Source organism: Felis catus, chromosome E1 (assembly GCF_018350175.1).
Source record: "Felis catus isolate Fca126 chromosome E1, F.catus_Fca126_mat1.0, whole genome shotgun sequence".
In the NCBI taxonomy this organism is placed as follows: domain Eukaryota; kingdom Metazoa; phylum Chordata; class Mammalia; order Carnivora; family Felidae; genus Felis; species Felis catus.
The window spans coordinates 38,288,674-38,309,776 of record NC_058381.1 but is presented as its reverse complement, the minus strand read 5'-3'; the positions used below and the strand labels follow the sequence as shown (position 1 = coordinate 38,309,776).

General features: G+C 55.3%; 1 protein-coding gene across 4 annotated transcripts; it reads left to right on the top strand.

The window, feature by feature from the left end:
* Positions 1-1,395: 1,395 nt before the first annotated feature.
* On the top strand, positions 1,396-20,264 carry CACNB1 (calcium voltage-gated channel auxiliary subunit beta 1). 4 transcript variants are annotated; one of them, XM_019817812.3, is made up of 14 exons: positions 1,396-1,665; positions 4,124-4,210; positions 7,698-7,817; positions 8,688-8,810; positions 9,274-9,410; positions 9,628-9,704; positions 11,100-11,119; positions 11,400-11,480; positions 11,907-11,965; positions 12,131-12,240; positions 12,387-12,538; positions 15,792-15,887; positions 16,315-16,500; positions 18,407-20,264. In XM_019817812.3, exons 1-14 carry the CDS (start codon positions 1,582-1,584, stop codon positions 18,869-18,871), a joined length of 1,797 nt encoding a protein of 598 aa, XP_019673371.1. In that variant the 5' UTR covers positions 1,396-1,581; the 3' UTR covers positions 18,872-20,264. The 4 variants fall into 4 exon arrangements, with proteins under 4 accessions (XP_019673371.1, XP_019673370.1, XP_003996819.1 ...); XM_019817811.3 differs by lacking the exon at positions 11,100-11,119 and adding an exon at positions 10,117-10,271 and having other exon boundaries at positions 1,397-1,665; XM_003996770.6 differs by lacking the exons at positions 11,100-11,119; positions 18,407-20,264 and adding an exon at positions 10,117-10,271 and having other exon boundaries at positions 1,399-1,665; positions 16,315-16,710.
* Positions 20,265-21,103: the final 839 nt, after the last annotated feature.

Sequence of the window (21,103 nt, the reverse complement as noted above, 5' to 3'; positions counted from 1 at the left end):
AAATGACTTAACCGGCCATCCGCTTGTAGAACCCAGGGTGAGAAGGAGTCAGTGTATTCCACAGTTTCTCCTCCAGCAGGAGACAGCAGGCTGGCCTTTATATTCAGGTCACTGAACCTGGGCAAATCTTGTCCATTCTCCTTCTCATCTCCCCTCTTTGAGAAGCAAGGAAGGGATAGAGAGGTAACAGTTCCTCCTGTCATGATATGACAGGCCTCTGTTCAGCGTCTTACAGCATCTCCAAACATCTAAGGAGTCCTCATTTAATTTCATTCTCCCTCATCCTCCCAAGTAATCCCAGGTGACAAAGACACCACAGTATGGGCAACCCCATTTTACAGAAGTGTAGTGACTTTTCCAGGGCCACACAACCAGAAATAGCCTGAGCCAAATTGACACTAGAGTTTTGTTTTGTTTTTCTTAAACTTACCTCTATGCCCAATGTGGGGCTGGAACTCACAACCCTGACATAGAGTCGCATGCTTTACCGACTGAGCCAGCCAGGCACCCTAACACCAGAATGCTTACTAGAATCCCCTAGTCCTCTTCTCTCCATAGGTAGTGGTGGGTGGGGTCCAGGCCTTGGATATTTGTCCCCAAATCGAGGATGAAGGGGGGAGAATTCTAGGTCAAAAGTCACTAGATCTGATTTTAGCTACTTTGCTCTCTCAACTCCGCATTTCTTCCTACCCTTTCCTCTCTTTTCCAAGGAGCAGGGACCTTGCCTTCTGGAAGGTCTGGGGGGATTCTAGGGACTAGGGCAGAAAGACCCCTGGGTCTCTGGGATTTCTTGTTGTCTGTGATGGGGACTCCCTCTGGACATCCTTCTCACCCCAGCCTCAGCCTCGGGTTGGCTGACCCGCGGCCGTCACGGTCCTGTCGGAGGGAGTGGGCCCTTCCGGTTTGGTTCAAGTCAGTCTAGGCCCACACCGGGGAGAAAGGGGTTAACGCCAGGTCCCAGGATCAAAGGGATCGGGAAGTTCCGGCGGCCCCCACTGGAGTGGAATGGGCAGACCTGCTAAGTGAGAGTGGTTTGGGACGGAAACGGGGGGCCGTGCCAATCCGCGCTTCACCTCCATCAGCGCTTGGCATCCACTGGTAAACCGCCCCCCCCCCCCCCCCCCGCCCCAAGGCAGGGTTTCACTCCTCCCTCCACCCCTGTACCCGGAGTGAGCCACCTTCTCCCGGGGCCGGTCGGAGGCCGGCGCTCACCCCCTCCCGGAGCCAGGAGGGGCGTGCCTCCCTCCGGCTGCCCTCCCATTGTCTGTGCGGAGCCTGCTGAGGGGCTGCGAGGGGCGGGGCCGGGGCGGGCGGAGGGAGGGAGGGCGGAGGGAAGGAGGGGCAGGTGGGAGCGGAGGGGGCGGGGGGAGATGCTGAGCCTTCAGGGGCGGAGGAGGCGGCGGCGGCAGAGCAGAGAGCGGGAGGAGGGACGGGAGGCTGGAACAGGGCAGCCGAAGGCCGGGCCAGGTGGCTGGAGCGGGTGCCGGCCGCGCTGCGCTGCTCTCGGTTCCGACGGCCTCTTTCATGCGCTGAGGGCGCCCGGCTGGGCCGGGCCGGCGGCCGGAGGGGAGGCTCCTCTCCATGGTCCAGAAGACCAGCATGTCCCGGAGCCCTTACCCACCCTCCCAGGAGATCCCCATGGAGGTCTTCGACCCCAGCCCGCAGGTGAGGTGTGGTGGCCGGGCCCGAGGGCAGGGGGGCCGCTCCCGCGGACCTTGTGGGGTCGGCTCGAGGGACTCCGGGGAAGAAGGAGTTATGTGCCCGGCGAGGAGGGGCGAGGGGCGCCTGCGCGCCCCCAATCCCTGCGGGTTAATGATTGATGGGCGCTTGGCCCGGAGTTGGGCTGCGGTTTGGCGGAGCGGGGAGGGGGCGATCGGGCCTCCTGTCACCCTCGCCTCGGCTCCCCCGCGTCAGGGTCTCTGCTGCTTGGGTACCTGCTCCATGGGTTGAGAGTGGGGGTGCTGGCGGGGCAGCCGGGGGTTGAGGGAGGCTGGAGAGCGAGCTCAGGCAAAGGGGGCGACGCAGAGCACGCTCAGGGGCGCCAGGCGGGGGTGGGTGGGGCGGGGGAGGTACCGGGTGATGGCCGAGGCGATGGTCAGGGCGGTGCCAGCAGGCCTTCGGAGCCGCAGACACTGGCCTTAGAGGGTGGGGAAGGGGCCAGCCCTGGGCTAGATCCCCCCCATCCTGGCACCTCAGCTACATCCTTCTTTTGGACCAGCTTCCCTACCCCAACACCCACGTTATCTTTTTCCTACTCCACCCCCCTCCCCTCCCCAGCCTTAGAAAACGCCTCCAAAGTTTGGAAAGTTGGATGGATGCCAACTCACTGTCCTGGAGGGGAAGACGCTGTGTTACCTGGGTGGTGGGGGGTGTCTGCCGCCCCACCCCTACTCACACTTACCTGCAACCTGGGTTATCCCCAGGAAGGGGCATTCTTGGGTGTGGTGTGTGCCCATGGAGTGACCAGCAGTATCTGGGCTGGCTGGTTAGGGTCTGGGGTGGTCGTACCAAGGGATTTCTCTGGGACAAGGCCATTCTCTAATCTGGCAACACTCCAAGGCTAGGATACCATTAACTCTTTTCTTGCCAGTGTAGAGCAACTGTAACCACCATGATAATGTGGTTGATGGGCATGGCGGTGGGGGGGAGCAGGTTAGACCTAAAAATACCTCCCTTCTCCACCCCAGGCCCCTTGGAGCCTGGAGGCAGCTGACTGGAGCCTTCCTTTCAGCTGTCCCTTGTCTCTCTGGGTGCCACTCCCTTTTCCCATCCTGGGGTGGTGGTGGTGGTGGTGTGAAAGAGAGTCTGGGGCTCACTGAAGGATCCTCTTAAGTTTGTAGGGCTCCTCAGTCCTAGAGGTTGGGTATTTGTCTGGTTTGAGAGAAGGGGATGGGAGGGAGGGATTTTGAAGGGTTCCCAGGTACCCTTCTCTCCCATTTATCCATGCTCCTTGTACTCAGGCCTAAGGAACCAGAGCCCCTAATGTGATCATATCTAATCTAGCTTCTTTGGCAAAGAAACTCTAGGATTGACAGTGGGGGCAAGGGCTTGGAGGGCCTGAACCCTCAATCATCCCGCCCTACTTTGGAATGGCCTGGGGCCACGTGTGTATATGAGTTAAGGAGGGCAAGGAAGCAGCCCCCTTTACAGGAGGCCTGGAAATACCTGAATGTGTGGCCGCTCGAGAGAGGTCAGACAGGGTCCACTCCACCCAAGCCAGGAGCCCAGCCAGTGAGACTGAGCCAGCCTACCCCAGGAAACAGTGGGGGTTGTGTCCCAGGCTTGTCTTGGGGCAGGGCCAAGGGGCATTGAACTTGATGCAGCCTGGTGGGGACCATGGGGACGGGGCGTAGGTGGTGGCAGCCAGGGGTTAGACAGTGGAAGCTTGATCCCTTTCCCCAAGGGGAGGGGTGTGACCACTGATTGTGAGGAGGGGGCTGAGGAAAAGTCCTGTGGGGTCGGGTTGAGGGCTGCGCACTGGAGTGGGTTGGGGTTAGATGTTCCTTTCTGAATACAGTTCCATGCCCCCCCCCCAGCCCCCTCCCCAGAAATCTAGTTTGGGGTCTCCCAGGGCCGAGAGCTGCCACTCCCCTCCCCACTCTGCGGAAAAATGAAGGCAAGATTCGGTCACAGGAAGAGCTAAGCTGGGCCTGGGTTGGCGATTCCTCTTCTCTCTGGGGGCTACAGGCATACTCGGCCCCCCTGCTCCAGCTAAGGGGGAAAGGGAGGGGGACTCTCCCCAGCTCTCTCTGCCCCCCTAACACTGCAGGCAGCCTCTCCCTTCCCAGGAGGCCTCTGCAGCCTGCCCAGCATCTTAATTAGCTTTGCTGCCTAATGAGCCTCCAGCTTCTCAGTGCCTCCCCGTTCCCAGCCTCTCTGGCTTGGTTTGGGGGTTTCCGTGTGTGCTTCCTGGGGCTCTCTTGCACTGTCCCCCACCCCAGGGCTGTGGTCTGGGCCTTCCCTCCCCTTAGGGCTGTACCATCTCAGGAAGAAGATGGGGGGAAGGGTTGTTCAGATCAAGGGCTGATATTCCCAAGGCTTGGCTGTAGCTCTGGGCTTGATGGGATGAGGGTTGGGAAAGGCCCTTTCTGATTCCACTCTTGTCCCTTCCTGGCTTCTCCAGGGCAAATACAGCAAGAGGAAAGGGCGGTTCAAAAGGTCGGATGGGAGCACGTCCTCGGATACGACATCCAACAGTTTTGTCCGCCAGGTAATGGGGAGGCTGGGCTGAGAGAAAGGAGGTGGCTGGTTGGTGGAGACCAGCATTAGTGAGCTGGATCTGAGGCTTTCTCCAGGCACCCACCCCCATGTCATTTGTCACCTGCCTGGAACCACCGGATCACCCTTACCTCCATGACCTCTGCATATACTGTCAGCTGCACCCACTCCCTCAGCCCCCGCCCCGCCCCTCCCCCAGCTCCAGGCACCAGCCCCTGCTGCCTGCCTGCGTCATCTCTTTCAGGGACAGCCTGCCTCCTTCTAGCTTGCTTCGGGCTGTCACCCACTCCCCCTGCCGGCTGTCTGCTTCCATGTCCTCCCCCAGAATCTGTGACAGCGTGGGGTAGAAGCAGAGCCTAAGAAATGTAGAGCCAGGTCATCTGGGTCCCTGGAGCCCCGGGTAGGTAAGGGTCAAGGAAAGGCCCACGGCATGTCCAGCTATGACTGGTCTTTAGTATGCAGAAAGTGTGTTGGTGGTGGTGAGGGCAGGAGGGAGTTGGTTTCAGAGAGCAGCACCCCTGAGCGAAGGGAGATAAGTGGATAGCTTTCTGGGGTCTTCTGTTCTCAGTCGGGAAGATGCCATTCTCCTCTGTGTTCTCACTCTCAACCCCAGGCCATCTCAGGCTCAGGGAGAGGCAGCCAGAGAGGCATGTGGTTGCTATGACTACAGAGCATCTCAACAAAGCCTGGTACCCAAAAAAGGCGAGAGAGGCTTGGGATCAGACAAGGAAAGGGAGTGTGCCAAAGAGGATACGGGCAGGGCATATGAGGGCAGAGGACAGTAGGGAGGTCAGCCCCCCTTGGGCTGGAGAGAGAGAGAGGTGCCACGCAGATCCACCACAGATTGGAGTGAGCTCTGCTTTTTGATTCTTCTCTCTCCACGACGGTTGGCACCTGTGAGCTCAGGCCTGACTTGAGAGGGTCAGACAGGGAGCCCTTCATCCCAGCATCTTCCAAGTACACAGACGGATAAGAAGTCCTTTCTTCAGTCTTTTCCTCATTCCTCCTGTTGCAGGGCTGGACCAGGGCCAGGGCTAGGAGGAATGACACTGTGCTCGGTGTGACGCCTCTTGACAGAGAAGGGCCTTGGTTCCTTCACTGTTTGCCACCACAGGGGATCAGACCCCAGCCTCTAATCCTTCCTCCTCTCAGCTCCCTCTCTCTGACCCCCAGTAGGTGGCGGGGAGTGGGGGAGCAGGCCTTGCCACATCTCTGAGCTAAATATACCCTAGCAGTTTGCACATGTAGCAACTCTGCTTGTAACCTGAGCCCCCCGGGGGAACGGGCAGTTTGGGCCACCCCCTAGGCCAGCAGGGCCAGGCACTGAGGGCGCCGGGATGGAGGCGCCCAGCCGGACCCTCGTAGTGGTGAGCTAGGGATGGGGTAGGGATGGGTGGGAGCAGCCCCAAAGGGAAAGCTGGTGGTGGGGGGGGGGTGCTCACTCCAGCCTGTCTCCTTGTCTCCTCACCATTCCTGCTCCTGCTCCTTGTCTCTGTGCGCGCATGTCTGTGTGTGTGCGTGTGTGCATATGTGTGTTAGGATCAGTACATGCCTCTCAGTCACTCTGTCTCTGGGTCTGTTTCTCTGGCTCTCTGGGCATCTGTCTCCCTGACCCTGAGTACTCCCCTCAGGAGGGGTGGAGAGTGGTAGATTAGCTGGGTTTTGCTCTCCTTCCTTTTTGTCTCTTTTCTTTTGTAAATTTTACATCCAAATCAGGTAGCATATAGTGCCACAATAATTTCAGGAGTAGATTCCTTAATGTCCCTTACCCATTTAGCCCATCCCGCCTCCCACGACCCCTCCAGGAACCCTCTGTTTGTTCTCCATATTTAAGAGTCTCATGTTTTGTCCCCCTCCTTGTTTTTATATTCTTTTTGCTTCCCTTCCCTTACGTTCATCTGTTTTATATCGTGAAGTCCTCATATGAGCGAAGTCCCATGATTTTTGCCGTTCTCTGACTAATTTCGCTTGGCATAATACCCTCCACTTCCATCCACGTCGTTGCAAATGGCAAGGTTTCATTCTTTTTGATTGCCGAGTAATACTCCATTGTATATATACCACACCTTCTTTATCCACTCATCCATCGATGGACATTTAGGCTCTTTCCATACTTTGGCTATTGTTGATCCTTCTTGTCTCTTTTCTACCTTCCATTAGCATCTCCACCCCCACCCCGATCTTGGTGCCTTCACCGAGTCTCCCATTGTTGTGATCTGGCTGCTCAAGGAATGGGCAACCTCACTAGCTAATGACCAGGTCCCTCTGGGGGAGGTGGGACTTCGTTTTTTCTCTTTCCTAGGGCCCCTCCTTACCAAGCTAACGGGCATTCCTGGCCAAGTGACCCTTTCGTGGCCTCAGGAAAGAACCATCACATGTCTGCAGTCCTGCTCTTTCCCCACATCACCTCCTGCCCCTGTAGCAACACCACCACTTCCCAGTCACACAAATTCACACCTCCTGGATCCTGCCCTCACGTGCCACACATCGTCAGGGACACCGACACCTAGGGCGCTCCCCTGTTTGCGCTCATGTGCCCCTCTATGCATTCAGTCATGTTTATCCAGCACATACCATAGAATGCGCCCTTCTAAACACATTTGAAGTTGCACATCCAAGCACGCCTGTGAATAAGCATGTTCATTGACACTTTGGGTCTGGACAGGTTACATGTCCCACACATGTGCCCGCATCCCTGACAGAGTTTCTTGTGCTCTGGGATGGTCAGTGTGGTCAAGGCCAGCTTTCTGGCCTAGCCAGACTTCTGGGCCTGCCTTACCCCGAGCAGCCAGCAGCCCTAGTATTGGAGAGAGGGCCCGCCCCCTGTTCCTGCTCTTAACTTGCCTCTTTTGCCTGCACTACCCCAGGAATCTTGGGTTCTCTTTTGGATCTCGTGAGAGCCTGAGGGTTGGGGTTCCTCTGATTCTGGCCAGAGAAGTAGGATTCTATCTTCCCTCACCGTTGAGCAGAAGATAGCAAAAGTTTTGGCGGCCCCGTCATGCAGAGCAAGAGCAGGCTGCCGTCTGCCCACAGTGCAGAGACCTCAGGCCTAGGCTGGTGACTACTGTCCCTGGAAGGACTCAGTGGGCCTCTGCTGAGTCTATCTCAGCTGGTGCTGGGGGCAGGGGAGGGAAGGAGGAACTGGGAGTAGAGACTCATCCCCTGGCACTCCTCCCCTGCGCTGTGCCCCTATCAGGTTCCCACCCCTCCCTGGGCCCCAAGCAGCTGTCCTTGGATCTGCCTTAACCCCCTGCTTGCTGCTGTCACCCTTCCTAGGGCCACACTTTCCCCAGGGGCCTGCAAATCTCAGTCCCTGGCTTCTCTCATCTAATGCCACCTTTTCCTAGCCCCTGTGGCATCACGCTGGGCTGGCTGGGGCTTGAGGCATCCATGATAGGTGGCTGGCACCTCTGTGCCTTCCGAGGCCCAGGAACTGAGAGGCAGTGTTGGCCCTGAGCTGGCTCTGTGTCTGTTTTCAGGGCTCAGCGGAGTCCTACACCAGCCGTCCATCGGACTCTGACGTGTCTCTGGAGGAGGACCGGGAAGCCTTAAGGAAGGAGGCAGAACGCCAGGCATTAGCCCAGCTCGAGAAAGCCAAGGTGAGAAATACAGAATCAGGGGGCTGTCCTGGCATTATTTCTCTCACCCCCAGGCCTTAGAGATGGCCTGGATAGACCCAGGGTCAAGTCTTGTCCCAGCCACTTCTTAGCTGGTGTACCCCAGGGCCTCGACATGCCTCTGTCTTACAGCTGTAAGATGTGGGCTATAAAACTTGCCTTTTTAGATAGTATAAATAAGTGCCTGATAGTGTTTCTACACGTAATAAGAACTTGAGACTTTCTACTTCTTTCTGGAGTCATACTTCCTGGGCTAACTCTTTTTAGCTGTGTGATCTTAGGCAAGCCACTTAACCTTTCTGAACTTTAGTCTCATTCACTAAAATACAGATAATTATAGTAGTTAGCTTCTTTTTTGTTTTTTAAAAGATTTTAGTATTTTTCTTTTAAGTAATCCCTACACCCAATGTGGGGCTTGAGCTCACAACCCCGAGAACAAGAGTCGCCCACTCCACTGACCTGAGCTTGCCGGAAGCCCCTAGTAGTTAACTTCCTAAGGTTTTTGTGATGCATAAGTGAGGTAATGCTTGTAAAACATGTAACACGATGCCTGGAGCAGTAAATGATAGCTACTGTCATTATTATTATTATTATTACTAAGATTTTTCTGGGTGTCATTCTGGGCTAATACCTACTGTCCCCCGTGGCCCCCTCCATCCTGAGAAGGCTGAAGTCAATTTTTATTTTTTTATTGTGAACTTTAACATACATACAGGAACACTACTGAAACCACTCAGTATACATCTTAGCGATCAACCAAACAAACCTCCGCATCATGCCCCCACCTCCCCCCAGCACATTACATTGTGGTTTAACCCTCTGGTTGTTATCCTTCCCATGCACCTCCTCTAGACCAAGCCGGTGGCATTTGCTGTGAGGACAAATGTCGGCTACAACCCGTCTCCGGGGGATGAGGTGCCGGTGCAGGGAGTGGCCATCACCTTCGAGCCCAAGGACTTCCTGCACATCAAAGAGGTGGAGAGAGCACTTGGTATCTGGAAGGAGGGCAGGGGGTGGGTACCAGGAGATGGGCAGCCGGAGCTCTGAGCCAAGCAGAGCTTGGCGGAATCCACTGTGTGACCTTAGACAAATCTCTTCACGTCTCTGAGCCTCTAATTTTCCCTGGTAAAATGGGGTGGCGATGCCCAGGTCACACAGTTGTTGAGAGGGTTTGTGACGAGGTCTGGAGGTGGAGAGGCGGCATGCAGGCACACGTAGGGGTCAGCATTTACTCCTCTCCCTGCTGTTCGAGGGTAGGGCGGGCACGTGGTGGGACAGGGATGTGCTGGGGGTAGGGTGGTCCACGGCACAGGCAGAGCCAGGGGCCGGCTCTTTGAAGGTGCCGCCTCCTGGGCAGGGTTGGCGGGTCCAGTAGCTGCTGGCTCGCCACTCCAATCTCCCTCTTGGTCTCTCCCACCCCACCCGCTGTTGTTTGCAGAAATACAATAACGACTGGTGGATTGGGCGACTGGTGAAGGAGGGCTGTGAGGTTGGCTTCATCCCCAGCCCCGTCAAACTGGACAGCCTGCGCCTTCTGCAGGAACAGAAGCTGCGCCAGAACCGCCTCAGCTCCAGGTGTCTAGCTGGGGACCGCAGAGAGGCCATCCAGCTGGGACTAGGCCTCGGGGGTTGATCCACTGCCCTGAGTGCACAGAGCTGCCTCCGGCATCACCAGTGGGGCTGGAGGGTCTCCAGGGGAGTGGGGGGCAGGCAGCACGGGAGAGAACAAGGCTCCCCCACCCTGACGCCCACCCCTCCGCTCACAGCTCCATTTGCCTCTCTGCCCACACAGCAAATCAGGTGACAACTCCAGCTCCAGCCTGGGAGACGTGGTGACTGGCACCCGCCGCCCCACGCCCCCTGCCAGTGGTAAGAGCCGTTGCCACCTTAGGGAACGGGGCCGCGGGGAGGCCGTTGGGAGGAGCTCCTCGGTGGGGTGGTCTCCCATCGCCTGTCCCCTCCTCTCCCTGCAGTAGGGGGCACCCCAGTCCCGAGTCCTCCAAATACACCCAGCGGTACCCCCTCCGTGAAGAGTAGGGTACCCCCCCAGCTGGGCCCATCCGCGCCCATTCTCTCATGTCTCTCCTTCCCATTTCTTTGGTAGCTCCGTCTCTCTGCCTCCCTCCCCCACCCCACCCCCATTCATTTCTCCTAGCTCTGTTCCATTCACCTCTTCTTCTCTCTTTTTTCCCCATCCCATCCCTGCCTTCTGTACTGTGTCTCCATGTCCATCCCACTCCTCCCCACCTCGCCTCCCTCCTCTCTCCTGACTGCGGTCCAGGTAATGAAATGACTAACTTAGCCTTTGAACTAGACCCCCTAGAGCTAGAGGACGAGGAGGCAGAGCTCGGGGAGCAGAGCGGCTCTGCCAAGACTAGTGTTAGCAGTGTCACCACCCCGCCACCCCATGGCAAACGCATCCCCTTCTTCAAGAAGGTAATTCTTGCTGGGCCCTGGCAAGGGGGCGAGGGGTCAGGGCCCAGCTCTGGGGCAGGAGGAGGGGAGCAGGATGGATTCAGATGCCGTACCAGCCTGATTCTGTGGGGAGCAGGGCCTCCTGCCAAGGAGCGGGGAGCGGGTGGGGAATGGGCACAGCGGGCTCCACACACAACCCCACCCTGGCCCACCCCCCAGGAAGGGACGGTTCTTGCAGCTGAAACACCCCTGCTCTTGGCAGCCGGGACCCCCTGACCCCACCACCACTGGAATCAGGGTCTGGTGCTAATGAAACCTGGCCTCATCCCTCGCTAGCACTGGGATATTCCATGTCCTCGCCCCTGCATGCGAAGGAGACACTGGGATGGTGACCCTTCTTTGTCCTCTGTGGACTCTGTGGGTCTAGGGTGGGCACATGAGGGTCTCCTGGCTGCGTAGCAGGACGGTTAAAGGAACCTTTAAAATGGGAAGGTTCCTGGACTGCATTAGGGGTAGGAGATGGGCACCAAATTTGGGGCTGTCACCCTTCCCAGCTCTTTCCCAAGACCCAGAAAGGGGAAGGGTATGTCTGAATAGTCCCAAATCCGCTGCATTGACTGTCAGCCCTCCCAGCCCTGATTTAGGGCCATCTCTGGCTCCCCCTTGGCATGGGGTCCCGTCCCCTCTCTCTGGCTCTGTCTGTCACTAACACGCATGCCCTGTTATCTCTCCTCGTCTGCCCACTCTCCCTCCCTCTCTTGTCCTGGTTCCTTCCTTGCCCTCTGCCCCTGCCTGGGTGCCCTTCCCTCTCTCCCCCACCTCCCCACTCTTGGCAATCTCTGGACCCAGCCAAACAGAAGCAGAAGTCGGTGAGTATCACAGCTTTCTGTGTCCCCCTCCCCACCTCCTGGGATGAGCTAGTGGGACCTTCTAACACCCATTCTTGTGCCCTCCCCACCTCTCCCCCGCCCCACCCTTCTCTCACCCTCCCTGATTCTTCTTGGCCATCCCTCCCCATCCCACCTCAATCCCCACATCTGGGCTCTGGGACCAGGGGGAGGAAAGAATGCATGGGGGAGCCTGGAGGCTGGGGAAGAGGGGCTAATGTCATCCCCACTCTGGGCTTTCCCTTCCCTGCTTCCCCCTCAGACAGAGCATGTGCCCCCCTATGACGTGGTACCTTCCATGAGGCCCATCATCCTGGTGGGACCGTCGCTCAAGGGCTATGAGGTAGGAGGCCCTAGAGGGGAGTGGACCCAGAGGGGCCCAGACCTCCAGAGAGATGCTACAGAGTTTCATACCCCAGGCAGATCTCCTGGAAAGGCCCAGATTCCCAGGGTATCTCCCCAGAGGGCTACAGACCTACAGGCCCAGAGGGGCGTGACCCACAGGGAGACCCATTCAGAAGTATCTGGTTCCCCCCTCCCAAGACCCCCCCCCCGAGAAGGATCCCCCACCCCCCCCAGAGATACCACCTAGAAGAACCTTTGGAATCAGAGACCCCATTGGAAGCTCCTCACACCCCAGAAAGAATTCCCCCACCCCCCTTAGAGGCCCATTTATCTCAGGAATTTGAGAAGAAAATAGAATGTGAGGGTGTAAATACTCAGCAGCCCACCCACACCTGACTTCTTCCCCCCCAACCCCCAACCTCAGGTTACAGATATGATGCAGAAAGCTTTATTTGACTTCTTGAAGCATCGATTTGATGGCAGGTAAGACCCCACTCTCACTCTAGTCCTGTGCTGCTGGGGATGGGCAGGGTGGCTTGAATGATGATTCTGGGACTCTTGGACTGAGGTCTAGGACTTGGAGCCTTGGGAGTGGGCAGCGGATTCTAGCCCATCCTGACCCCTCAATCCCCCTGTCCCATCCCTCAGGATCTCTATCACTCGTGTGACAGCGGACATTTCCCTGGCTAAGCGCTCAGTCCTCAACAACCCTAGCAAACACATCATCATTGAGCGCTCCAACACACGCTCCAGCCTGGGTGAGCCCACCCTGCCACCCCCCTTCCGGGCCCAGACCTGGGAAGGGAGGGAGGAGGGGGGGCATCTCCAGAAGTGTTCTATTGCCCACCGTCTCTTGGGGAGGCTCCCCTACATTCCCCCTTCCCCATGACTCCGTGTCTCCCAGCTGAGGTTCAGAGCGAGATCGAGCGAATCTTCGAGCTGGCCCGGACCCTTCAGTTGGTTGCTCTGGATGCTGACACCATCAACCACCCAGCCCAGCTCTCCAAGACCTCACTGGCCCCCATCATTGTTTACATCAAGATTACTTCTCCAAAGGTGGGTGCGGGAGCCTAACCCTAGTGGGGACAGTAGTGCTCTGGAGTCGGGTGGCCTATGTTTAAGCCTCAGCAACTGCTTATCAATTCTGTGACTGAATCTCCCCGAGCCTTATTTGCCTGCTCGGTAAAACCCCACCAAATGGACATTGTGAAGATTGAACCTAATGTGAATGCTTAGCACTTAGCAAAGTGTCTGGTATAATGTGCTTCCTCATGTATTAGCTCGTATAAATACCATTAATAGGGTCATGCAGGCCAGTCCCCTGTCTCCACTCTGGTTGACCTCCCATCCTTGGTCGAGGAAACTGAAAGAATTCTGTGCTTTTTGTTGCAGTGTCACCCAACTGCTTGGCACTTGGGAGGTCTTTACTGTCATTTGATTTTGTCCCTTTTTGCTGCACTGTCCTCACTTGGACCTTGATAGAGATGAATCGGTAGGAAGGCTAATTTACTTATTTTTCTCCTGCAGCTCTGTGAGTTTTTCCTCCTAGATGTTAGTGGGGGTTTGAGAAACGTGGAGGGCGAGTTCAGGTGCTGTATTTGACGTTAGAAGATAGCACTGGGTTCAAGTCTTTATTAATTAATTCATTAATTAAATTTTGTTGTTTGGTTGTTGTTGTTGTTGTTTATTGAGCTTGGGATCTCTGGGGGATTTATTTAGCCTCTGAGCCTCAGTTTCTTCACCTATAAAATGGGAATTAAAAACCCTCCCTTGTTATCGTTGAGAGGATTTCAGGTGATAATGTAAAGAGCCCAGAGTTCTGTCTGATTCATGATGACAACCAAGGGCGGTAAGTCTCATTTCATGATGCCGCCCAGTTCCTTAACCCTAACCTTTCTGAGTCCTCAGTTTCTGATGAGCTAAAAGGGAATGATAGGATTTAAGTACTTCCTGGGGTGGTTGCAAGGATCAAATGGAATAATGGATACAAAAGCACTTTGTGAGCTAGAAAGTAACAGATACTTCAATTTCTCCCACTGGGCGCTGAGGTTGAGGGTGGGGACTCTGGAGCCAGAATGCCCGGAGTTTACCAGCGTTGCTGCTCCCCAGCTCTGTGCTCCTTTGGCAAACCCCCTAACTCCTCTGTGCCCGTTTCCTCGCCTGCAAAGTAGGGATCCTCAAACGGTGGTGGTGAGGATTGCATAAGTGAATTAACCGGGCAAAGTGCCTGGTACCTACCAAGTTCTACAGCTATTACTTTTTTCTTTTTCTTTTTTTAAGATTTTTGTTTTGAGATAATTCCAGGATAATTCTAGAGAAAAGCTGCCGGAATCGTACAAGAACTGCCATTCTTTGGACTGCCCTTCACTCAGATTCACTCATTTTTTAACAGCTTTATTGAGATAATTCCCACACCGTTCAATTCAGCCATTTAAAGTATATTATTCAATTTTCTTCAGAGTCACTAATTTTGGACACTTTGCCACACTTACTTTATCTTTCTGTACATATGTATTATGTTATATGTATATATATTTTTTCTGGACCATTTGAAAGTAAATTGCGGATATCATGTCTTTATTCCTAAATACCTCATCATGTATGTTTTAGCAGCGAGGATGTTAATTTATATAACCATAGTACAGTTGCCAAATTCAGGAAATATTATATTTTAAAATGTTTATTTATTTTTAAATGCTAATTATTTTATTTTGTTTTTGAGAGACAGAGGGAGAGAGACAGAGACAGAGACAGAGACAGAGAGAGAGAGAGAGAGAGAGAGAGAGAACGGGTGGGGGAGGGGCAGAGAGAGAGGGAGACACAGAATCCGAGGCAGGCTCCAGCCTCCCAGCTGTCAGCACAGAGCCCGAGGCGGGGCTCGAACCCACGAACCATGAGATCATGACCTGAGCCGAAGTCGGACACTCAACCGACTGAGCCACCCAGGCGCCCAAATGTTTATTTATTTATTTTTCTTTATTTTTCTTTATACAATTTATTTATTTATTTATTTCAATATATGAAGTTTATTGTCAAATTGGTTTCCATACAACACCCAGTGCTCAGTGCCAAATGTTTATTTTTAAGAGAGAGAGTGCGCATGCATGAATGGGGGTAGGGGCAGAGAGAGAGGGGGACAGAGGATCTGAAGCAGGCTCTACGCTGACAACAGAGAGCCCCTGACAGCAGAGAGCCTGATACAGGGCTTGAACTCGAGAACTGTGAGATCATGACCTGAGCCAAAGTCGAACACTTAACTGACTGAGCCACCCAGGCGCCCCAAGAAATATTTTAAAAGTCTGTCATTTTTCATCAGTTGTCTCAATAATGCCTTTTATGGCAATTTCCCCCTCAACCCAGGATCATGTGTTGCATTTAGTTGCTTTGTCTCTTTAGCATTCTTTTTTTTAAACGTTTATTTATTTTTGAGACAGAGAGAGAGAGAGACAGAGCATGAACGGGGGAGGGGCAGAGAGAGGGGGAGACACAATCCAAAGCAGGCTCCAGGCTCCGAGCCATCAGCCCAGAGCCCGACGCGGGGCTCGAACTCACGGACCGCGAGATCGTGACCTGAGCTGAAGTCGGACGCTTAACCGACTGAGCCACCCAGGCGCCCCTTTTTAGCATTCTTAAATTGGAACATTTCCTCAGCCTTTCCTGGATTTTCATGACACCGACATCTTTAAAGAGTACAGATCACTGATTTAGTAGACTGTTCCTCAGTATGGGTTTGCTTGATATTTCATTGTGATGAGGTTCAGATTTTGCATTTTTGGTGGGAATAGCACCAGAGCGATGTGTCTCTGTTGTGTAATTGGTGATGTTAACTTTGATCCTTTAGTTAAGGCTGTGGCTTTATGTTTAGCTATTATTTACCATTATCACTGGTAAATATTATCGTTATTGAGATGAGAGTAGCAGTCGTGGCTCCCTAATGGGATTATTGTCTGGACAAAACGAATCGACCACGTAGAAAGCACAGCATGGTGCCTGTGTAGAGCAAGTGTCCCATAAAGGCTGGCTGCTGCTGTTAACGTGGAGATGTCTGCCTGGAGGATGAAGCTATGAAGAAGGTTAGAGGGTTCAGGAAGGAGAATCACCCTCTTTCAAATAGCCACTTCCCAGGAGAGCCTGAGCATTGTGGTAGGACGGACATGGGGCAGGGGAGGTCATTTCTGAAGACGTGGCCAGGGCTGAGAGTCCTCTAACATCCCCCCGGCTCTGACACACTGGGGCCAACCAGGACCTGCCTCTCTGATAGGATGTGTTGCGGGGTCCCTCTAGCTCCTCTTCTCTCCTCCCAAACCAGGTACTTCAGAGGCTCATCAAGTCCCGAGGGAAGTCTCAGTCCAAACACCTCAATGTCCAAATAGCGGCCTCAGAGAAGCTGGCGCAGTGTCCCCCGGTGAGTGCTCAGACCCAGGGAAAGGGAAAGGGGGACATTGGGGTTGTCCTGTTTCCTCTGGCCTGCGTCAGAGACCCAGAGTGACCAAGAGCACCAGGGTGGGGTCTGTTAGAGTGCCCTGGTCTTGAGGGGAAAAGGGTGCTGGACCCCGGAAGCACCACTTCTCTGTGGGGAGACAGGCCCCTCTTCCAGCTTAGGTTGCCTTCTACCTAGAATGAGAGAGTCGGGCTATTCTGGGTGCCAAGACCTTTGGTAGTTCTGACAATGTATGTATCTGAGAGTCCTCCTCTTCCTGGACATCCAGAGGTTTCTTTTTAACTTTGTCCTTCAACCCTTTGACTCCACCCACTGCACCCAGGCCACACCCCTCACCCCCTTGGTCACGCCCAGCTCATCCCAGCCCTGCCCCCTAACCCCGCCTCCACAGGAAATGTTTGACATCATCCTGGACGAGAACCAATTGGAGGATGCCTGCGAGCACTTGGCCGAATACTTGGAAGCCTATTGGAAGGCCACACACCCGCCCAGCAGCACTCCGCCCAATCCGCTGCTGAACCGCACCATGGCTACTGCCGCTCTGGCCGCCAGCCCCGCCCCTGTCTCCAACCTCCAGGTACAGGTGCTCACCTCACTCAGGAGAAATCTCAGCTTCTGGGGCGGGCTGGACGCCTCGCAGAGGGCCAGGTCGGTGCCCCAGCAGCAGGAGCATGCCATGTAGGTGTCCCATCCATCTCCTCTCCTGCCCAAGGCTCGGGACTGGAGCTCAGGGAACATGGGGAAGGAAGGGAAGAGCTTTATTTTGTAAAAAATGTGGTGAGTGGCAGCTTCTGGTGTCTGTGGTTTTTGATGGGTTTGGGGTTGGCTCGTGGTGCCTCCCTGGGCCTGGTCCCATAGGACTGTATCTGCTGCCCTAGGAGATTTTGGATATGAGGCCTGACTGGGGCCTTACTATGAGACAATTGACTAGGAAGAAAACATAAGGAAGACTGGTATTTTCATTCACTGGACTCCACACTCATTTCATTTTTATTTTTATTTATTTTTTAAAGTAATCTCTGCACCCAGTGTAGGGCCAGAACTCACGACCCCCAAGATGAAGAGTCACATGCTCTACCAACTGACCCAGCCAGGTGCCCCCACACCCATTTTAGACCCCACAGAGGTCACAGCATTTTAGACCCAACAGAGCTAGGGCCCTCAGACCCAGGGAATCCCACGGAGCAGGGCCATTAAACCCAAAGAGACTGTCCCCTCTCCCAGAGCCCTAATCCCAGGAGTTTCCTCAGAGGGGCCCCAGAATGAAGTATCTTCTATGAGTTGATGCCATACCTCCCATGCTTCTCCCGGTGAAACACATTCCAGGGAAGGCCCTCCTGTGGGTGCCCTGCCCTGGCTCAGCCTCCTCCCATGGGAGCTGCTTCCCATCTCTGAGCTCGCATCACTATTTGGTTCTAGATTAGAGCCAGGAGAAAGCCAAGAAATCATTCTAAGACGATTGCTTTTCAAATTTGTTTTCAGTAACAGCTCATTTGTTCATTGCAACTTACAAGGAACCTCAGTATATAAAGTGTCCTTGCTCTACTCGGAGGGAGCTGGTGGCTTCGCTTCCATTTCACCTCCTCAGGGACCCCTGAAGCACTTTGTGCCCTTCCCACTCCACCCTCGGTCTCCAGGGAACAGCTTAGAACTGCTGGTCTAATCCCTATCACACCACCACAGAGAAACTGAGCCGTAGAGAGGAGAGTCATTTGCTCAGGGTCACACAGCTTGAAGTGGCAGGGGATGGGACCAGAACCCAGGCCTTCTTGCACCTCACCCAACCACCTCCATGGTGACAGTGACCATCAGATCACCTTCATGTGGCATTTGGTGCTGAGGATGTTGGGCCACCTCATTGTCTCTACTGGGGGATAGAGACCCATTGGCTTTCTCCAGCCTGCTGCTTCGATCTTTGCTGGGGGCACACGGGAATCTCATCAACCTTGGAAACTTTGTTCTCTGACTAGGGACTGGCTAGGGGAAAGCGTAGGGGTTCTGGAAGCCTGCGGTTGGGGTCTGGTTTGGGCTGAAGGAGCGGGGGTTAGTGAGCTCTGAGCTGAAATTCCCTGAGTATATTTGGAAAACTGGGGCAGTGACTAACCCAATCAACCACTAACAAGTGGCGATACTAATGAGCTGTTAATGATGATTTAGCCCAAGACAGCATTAATGACGTGCATTGAGGAAGCAATGACAAATTGTTCGTGGGCTCTCTACCATGGTTACCGGAAGAGTTCATGCCTCCTCATGTCTTATGAATGTTGGGTGCCTCCCGTCCCAATAGAGGAGCAAATGCCCTGAGGTCTGTCCTCTGGCTGGGCTGTAGAGCCGTTTGCCTGACTGCCCATCCCCTAGAGCCAGTACCCACCTCCTGTAGCCAGGCTGCGTATCTTGGTGCCGTTACTAACCTGCCTTGCTTTGTTGTGTCTCTTTCACCCCTGCCTGATCTGCATGGTGTGTGCTGTCCGTCTGCTAACCAGGGACCCTACCTTGCTTCCGGGGACCAGTCGCTGGAACGGGCCACCGGGGAGCACGCCAGCGTGCACGAGTACCCGGGGGAGCTGGGCCAGCCCCCAGGCCTTTATCCCAGCAGCCACCCACCAGGCCGGGCGGGCACCCTTCGGGCACTGTCTCGCCAAGACACGTTTGATGCCGACACCTCTGGCAACCGAAACTCTGCCTACACGGAGCTGGGAGACTCATGTGTGGACATGGAAACTGACCCCTCAGAGGGCCCAGGGCTTGGAGACCCTGCAGGGGGCAGCACCCCACCAGCCCGGCAGGGATCCTGGGAGGATGAGGAAGAAGACTGTGAAGAGGAGCTGACCGACAACCGGAACCGCGGCCGGAATAAGGCCCGCTACTGCGCAGAGGGTGGGGGTCCAGTTTTGGGGCGCAACAAGAATGAGCTGGAAGGCTGGGGGCGAGGTGTCTACATCCGCTGAGAAGCAGGGGCCACACAGTGGGGGGAAGGGCTCTGAGCCCGGGGGAGGGGCGGGACAGAGGGGTTCACCACAGGGATGTATCCTTCCTCCAGGGGGCGCTGTCTCCCACCTTTCAGATGCCTTTGCTCAATTTTTGGGGTTTCTTTGGTGGTAGCATCCCACCTCCTGGGATAACTTTAAGCCCCAACTGTAGGTTTTTCACTTACCTGCTGTGGATGGATAGGGGGATGCCCACCTTTCTGCAGTGTCCCCTCTTCCCCACATCAGGGGGCTCTCTCCCCTCACTCCCAGAGAAAAGGTGCACTTCCTTAACTCTACTTGGGGCTCTAAATAAGGGTCCTACATGGGGTAGCCCTTTCTTTCCCCAACCTGGAGTATTTGGGAAGGGTGGGGGGCTTTTCCTGGAGAGGGAGACCACAGACTCTTTCCCACGAGGGCTCTCTTCCCCAAACCCCAGGTCCAGAGTCCTTCACCGTGCCCACCCCTTCCCCAGCTTCCTGGCAGCGTTGTCTGGTGGGTGGAAGCTATGGAACGGAAGCCCCACGGGGAGCTTGTCTTGGGGAGGGGTCTGGGTAGAAGGGGACAGGCATCAGATGTAGTGCCCTCTGCCTGCCCAGGACCTAGACCCCTGAGGAGTGGGCAGCCCGGGACACTGCTACCCACCCCACCACTTCCATGCCTCAGCCTTCGCCTACCCCAGGAATGAGCTTTGCCTACAACATCCTTTGCCTACTGCCGTCTGAAGAGGGGGGCCCCTCTGCGTCTGAGCCCCCCAACCTGTTTCACCTGGGTGTGGCACCCATGGAACACTCTAGTCCGCCTCATTTTGAAACCAAAAAACTGCTCCTTCACTCTCACCCGGAGGCCCCAGGGGAGAGGCCCTGGGGGTCGGTGCCCAAGAGGCGATCACCACCCCAGCGGTTGCCTCGGGACCTCGGATCTCCCCTGGGGGGCTTGACTGCTGCTGCTGCTCCGGATTTGCCTCTTGTGACCCTGTCCTTTACCCATGTCCACTCCCTCTAGGAGAGGCCTTGGTACCCCCTCTGCCCTCGAGTGTCCCTCTGCCTAGCATCCCTACAGCCCAGCAGCCCTGCCCCTCTCCAGCACCCAGCTGGGCCAGAGAGAGCCGATTGTGCCAACGAGGACTGGGCCCTGCCCGGCTGCCCGCCTCAGGGATGGGCACCTCATGCCTGTCTCGCCACCTCCTGTGCCAATGTTGTCCCACCCCCCCACCTGGGGTGGGGTGCAGCTTCCACTTACTGGTTAGAAGACACCACTGCCCAACCTTCCTCCCTCCCTGTCTGGTGTCCTGTGCCCCCATCTGTCTGTCTGTTTGTCTGTACTCCCCTAGAAGTATTTTGCCACATATAAAACCGCCGTCCTGTCCTTTGCAGCTGCCTCCCGAGCCTGCTTTTTTTGTTCCTGCCACACGGCGGCCAGCCGGGCATGTGGGAGTTGCCCACATGCAGGGGGAGAGGTAGAGGTGGGCGCAGGAAGCTGTGCCCCAAGTTGTTTACTCAGCAGGAGAGATGGTGCTTTGTTTTGTGGCTCTGATGCATTATGATCAAGCTTGATGGGAGCTGTGTGGCCAGTTTCACCTTCCCATTCAAGCCAGCCCCAAGTCTTAACCTGTTTCCCCGTAAGTAGAGCCAGGAAAAATGGAAAGCTGAGGTGGAGAAATGGGGTGTCGCGGGCACTATTCAGTGGGTAAGATCCAGACCCACTGGCACGATGTCTTAAGGGCATGTGCTCCTTCTTCTGCTCCTGTGGCCTCTACTGCTTCCCAACACCTGAGAGAGAGCGGCTGAGTTCCTACCAGCTCCCTCATCCACTGATGCCCCGCTAGCCAGCTTTGGGAGAGGGGAAGAGGTCTACTTGGGGGGCGGGGGAGAGAGAACGGGGACTCCCCCAGCCCCAGCCTGAGAACATCAAGAGTGACAAAGTCAGCAGGTGACATTACCAGCTGGCAGGATGTGGACCTCTGACCGTTGTGACTCCCTCACATGGCACTCGCCATGGCATTTCTCCATTCTCTCGGTTCTTGTTTCTGGGATGGTGGACCTGGGGAACTAGAGCTCCTGGGTCCCTCATCTGAATGCTTCTGCCCAAAGTGTGTGTGTGTGTGTGTGTGTGTGTGTGTGTGTGTGTGTGTGTGTGTAGGGCAACAGACATCTAGGCCTTTCAGGTGAGGGGTTAACAGACCCAAGTGACTGGCCCAAGGCCCCTGGGAGT

Excerpts from the sequence above, each read along its gene's own strand:
- CACNB1 (XM_019817811.3), top strand. The coding sequence starts at position 1,582 with ATGGTCCAGAAGACCAGCATGTCCCGGAGCCCTTACCCACCCTCCCAG. Across the intron at positions 4,211-7,697 it reads CCAACAGTTTTGTCCGCCAG|GGCTCAGCGGAGTCCTACAC; the intron begins GTAATGGGGAGG and ends GTCTGTTTTCAG. Across the intron at positions 7,818-8,687 it reads CCCAGCTCGAGAAAGCCAAG|ACCAAGCCGGTGGCATTTGC; the intron begins GTGAGAAATACA and ends CACCTCCTCTAG.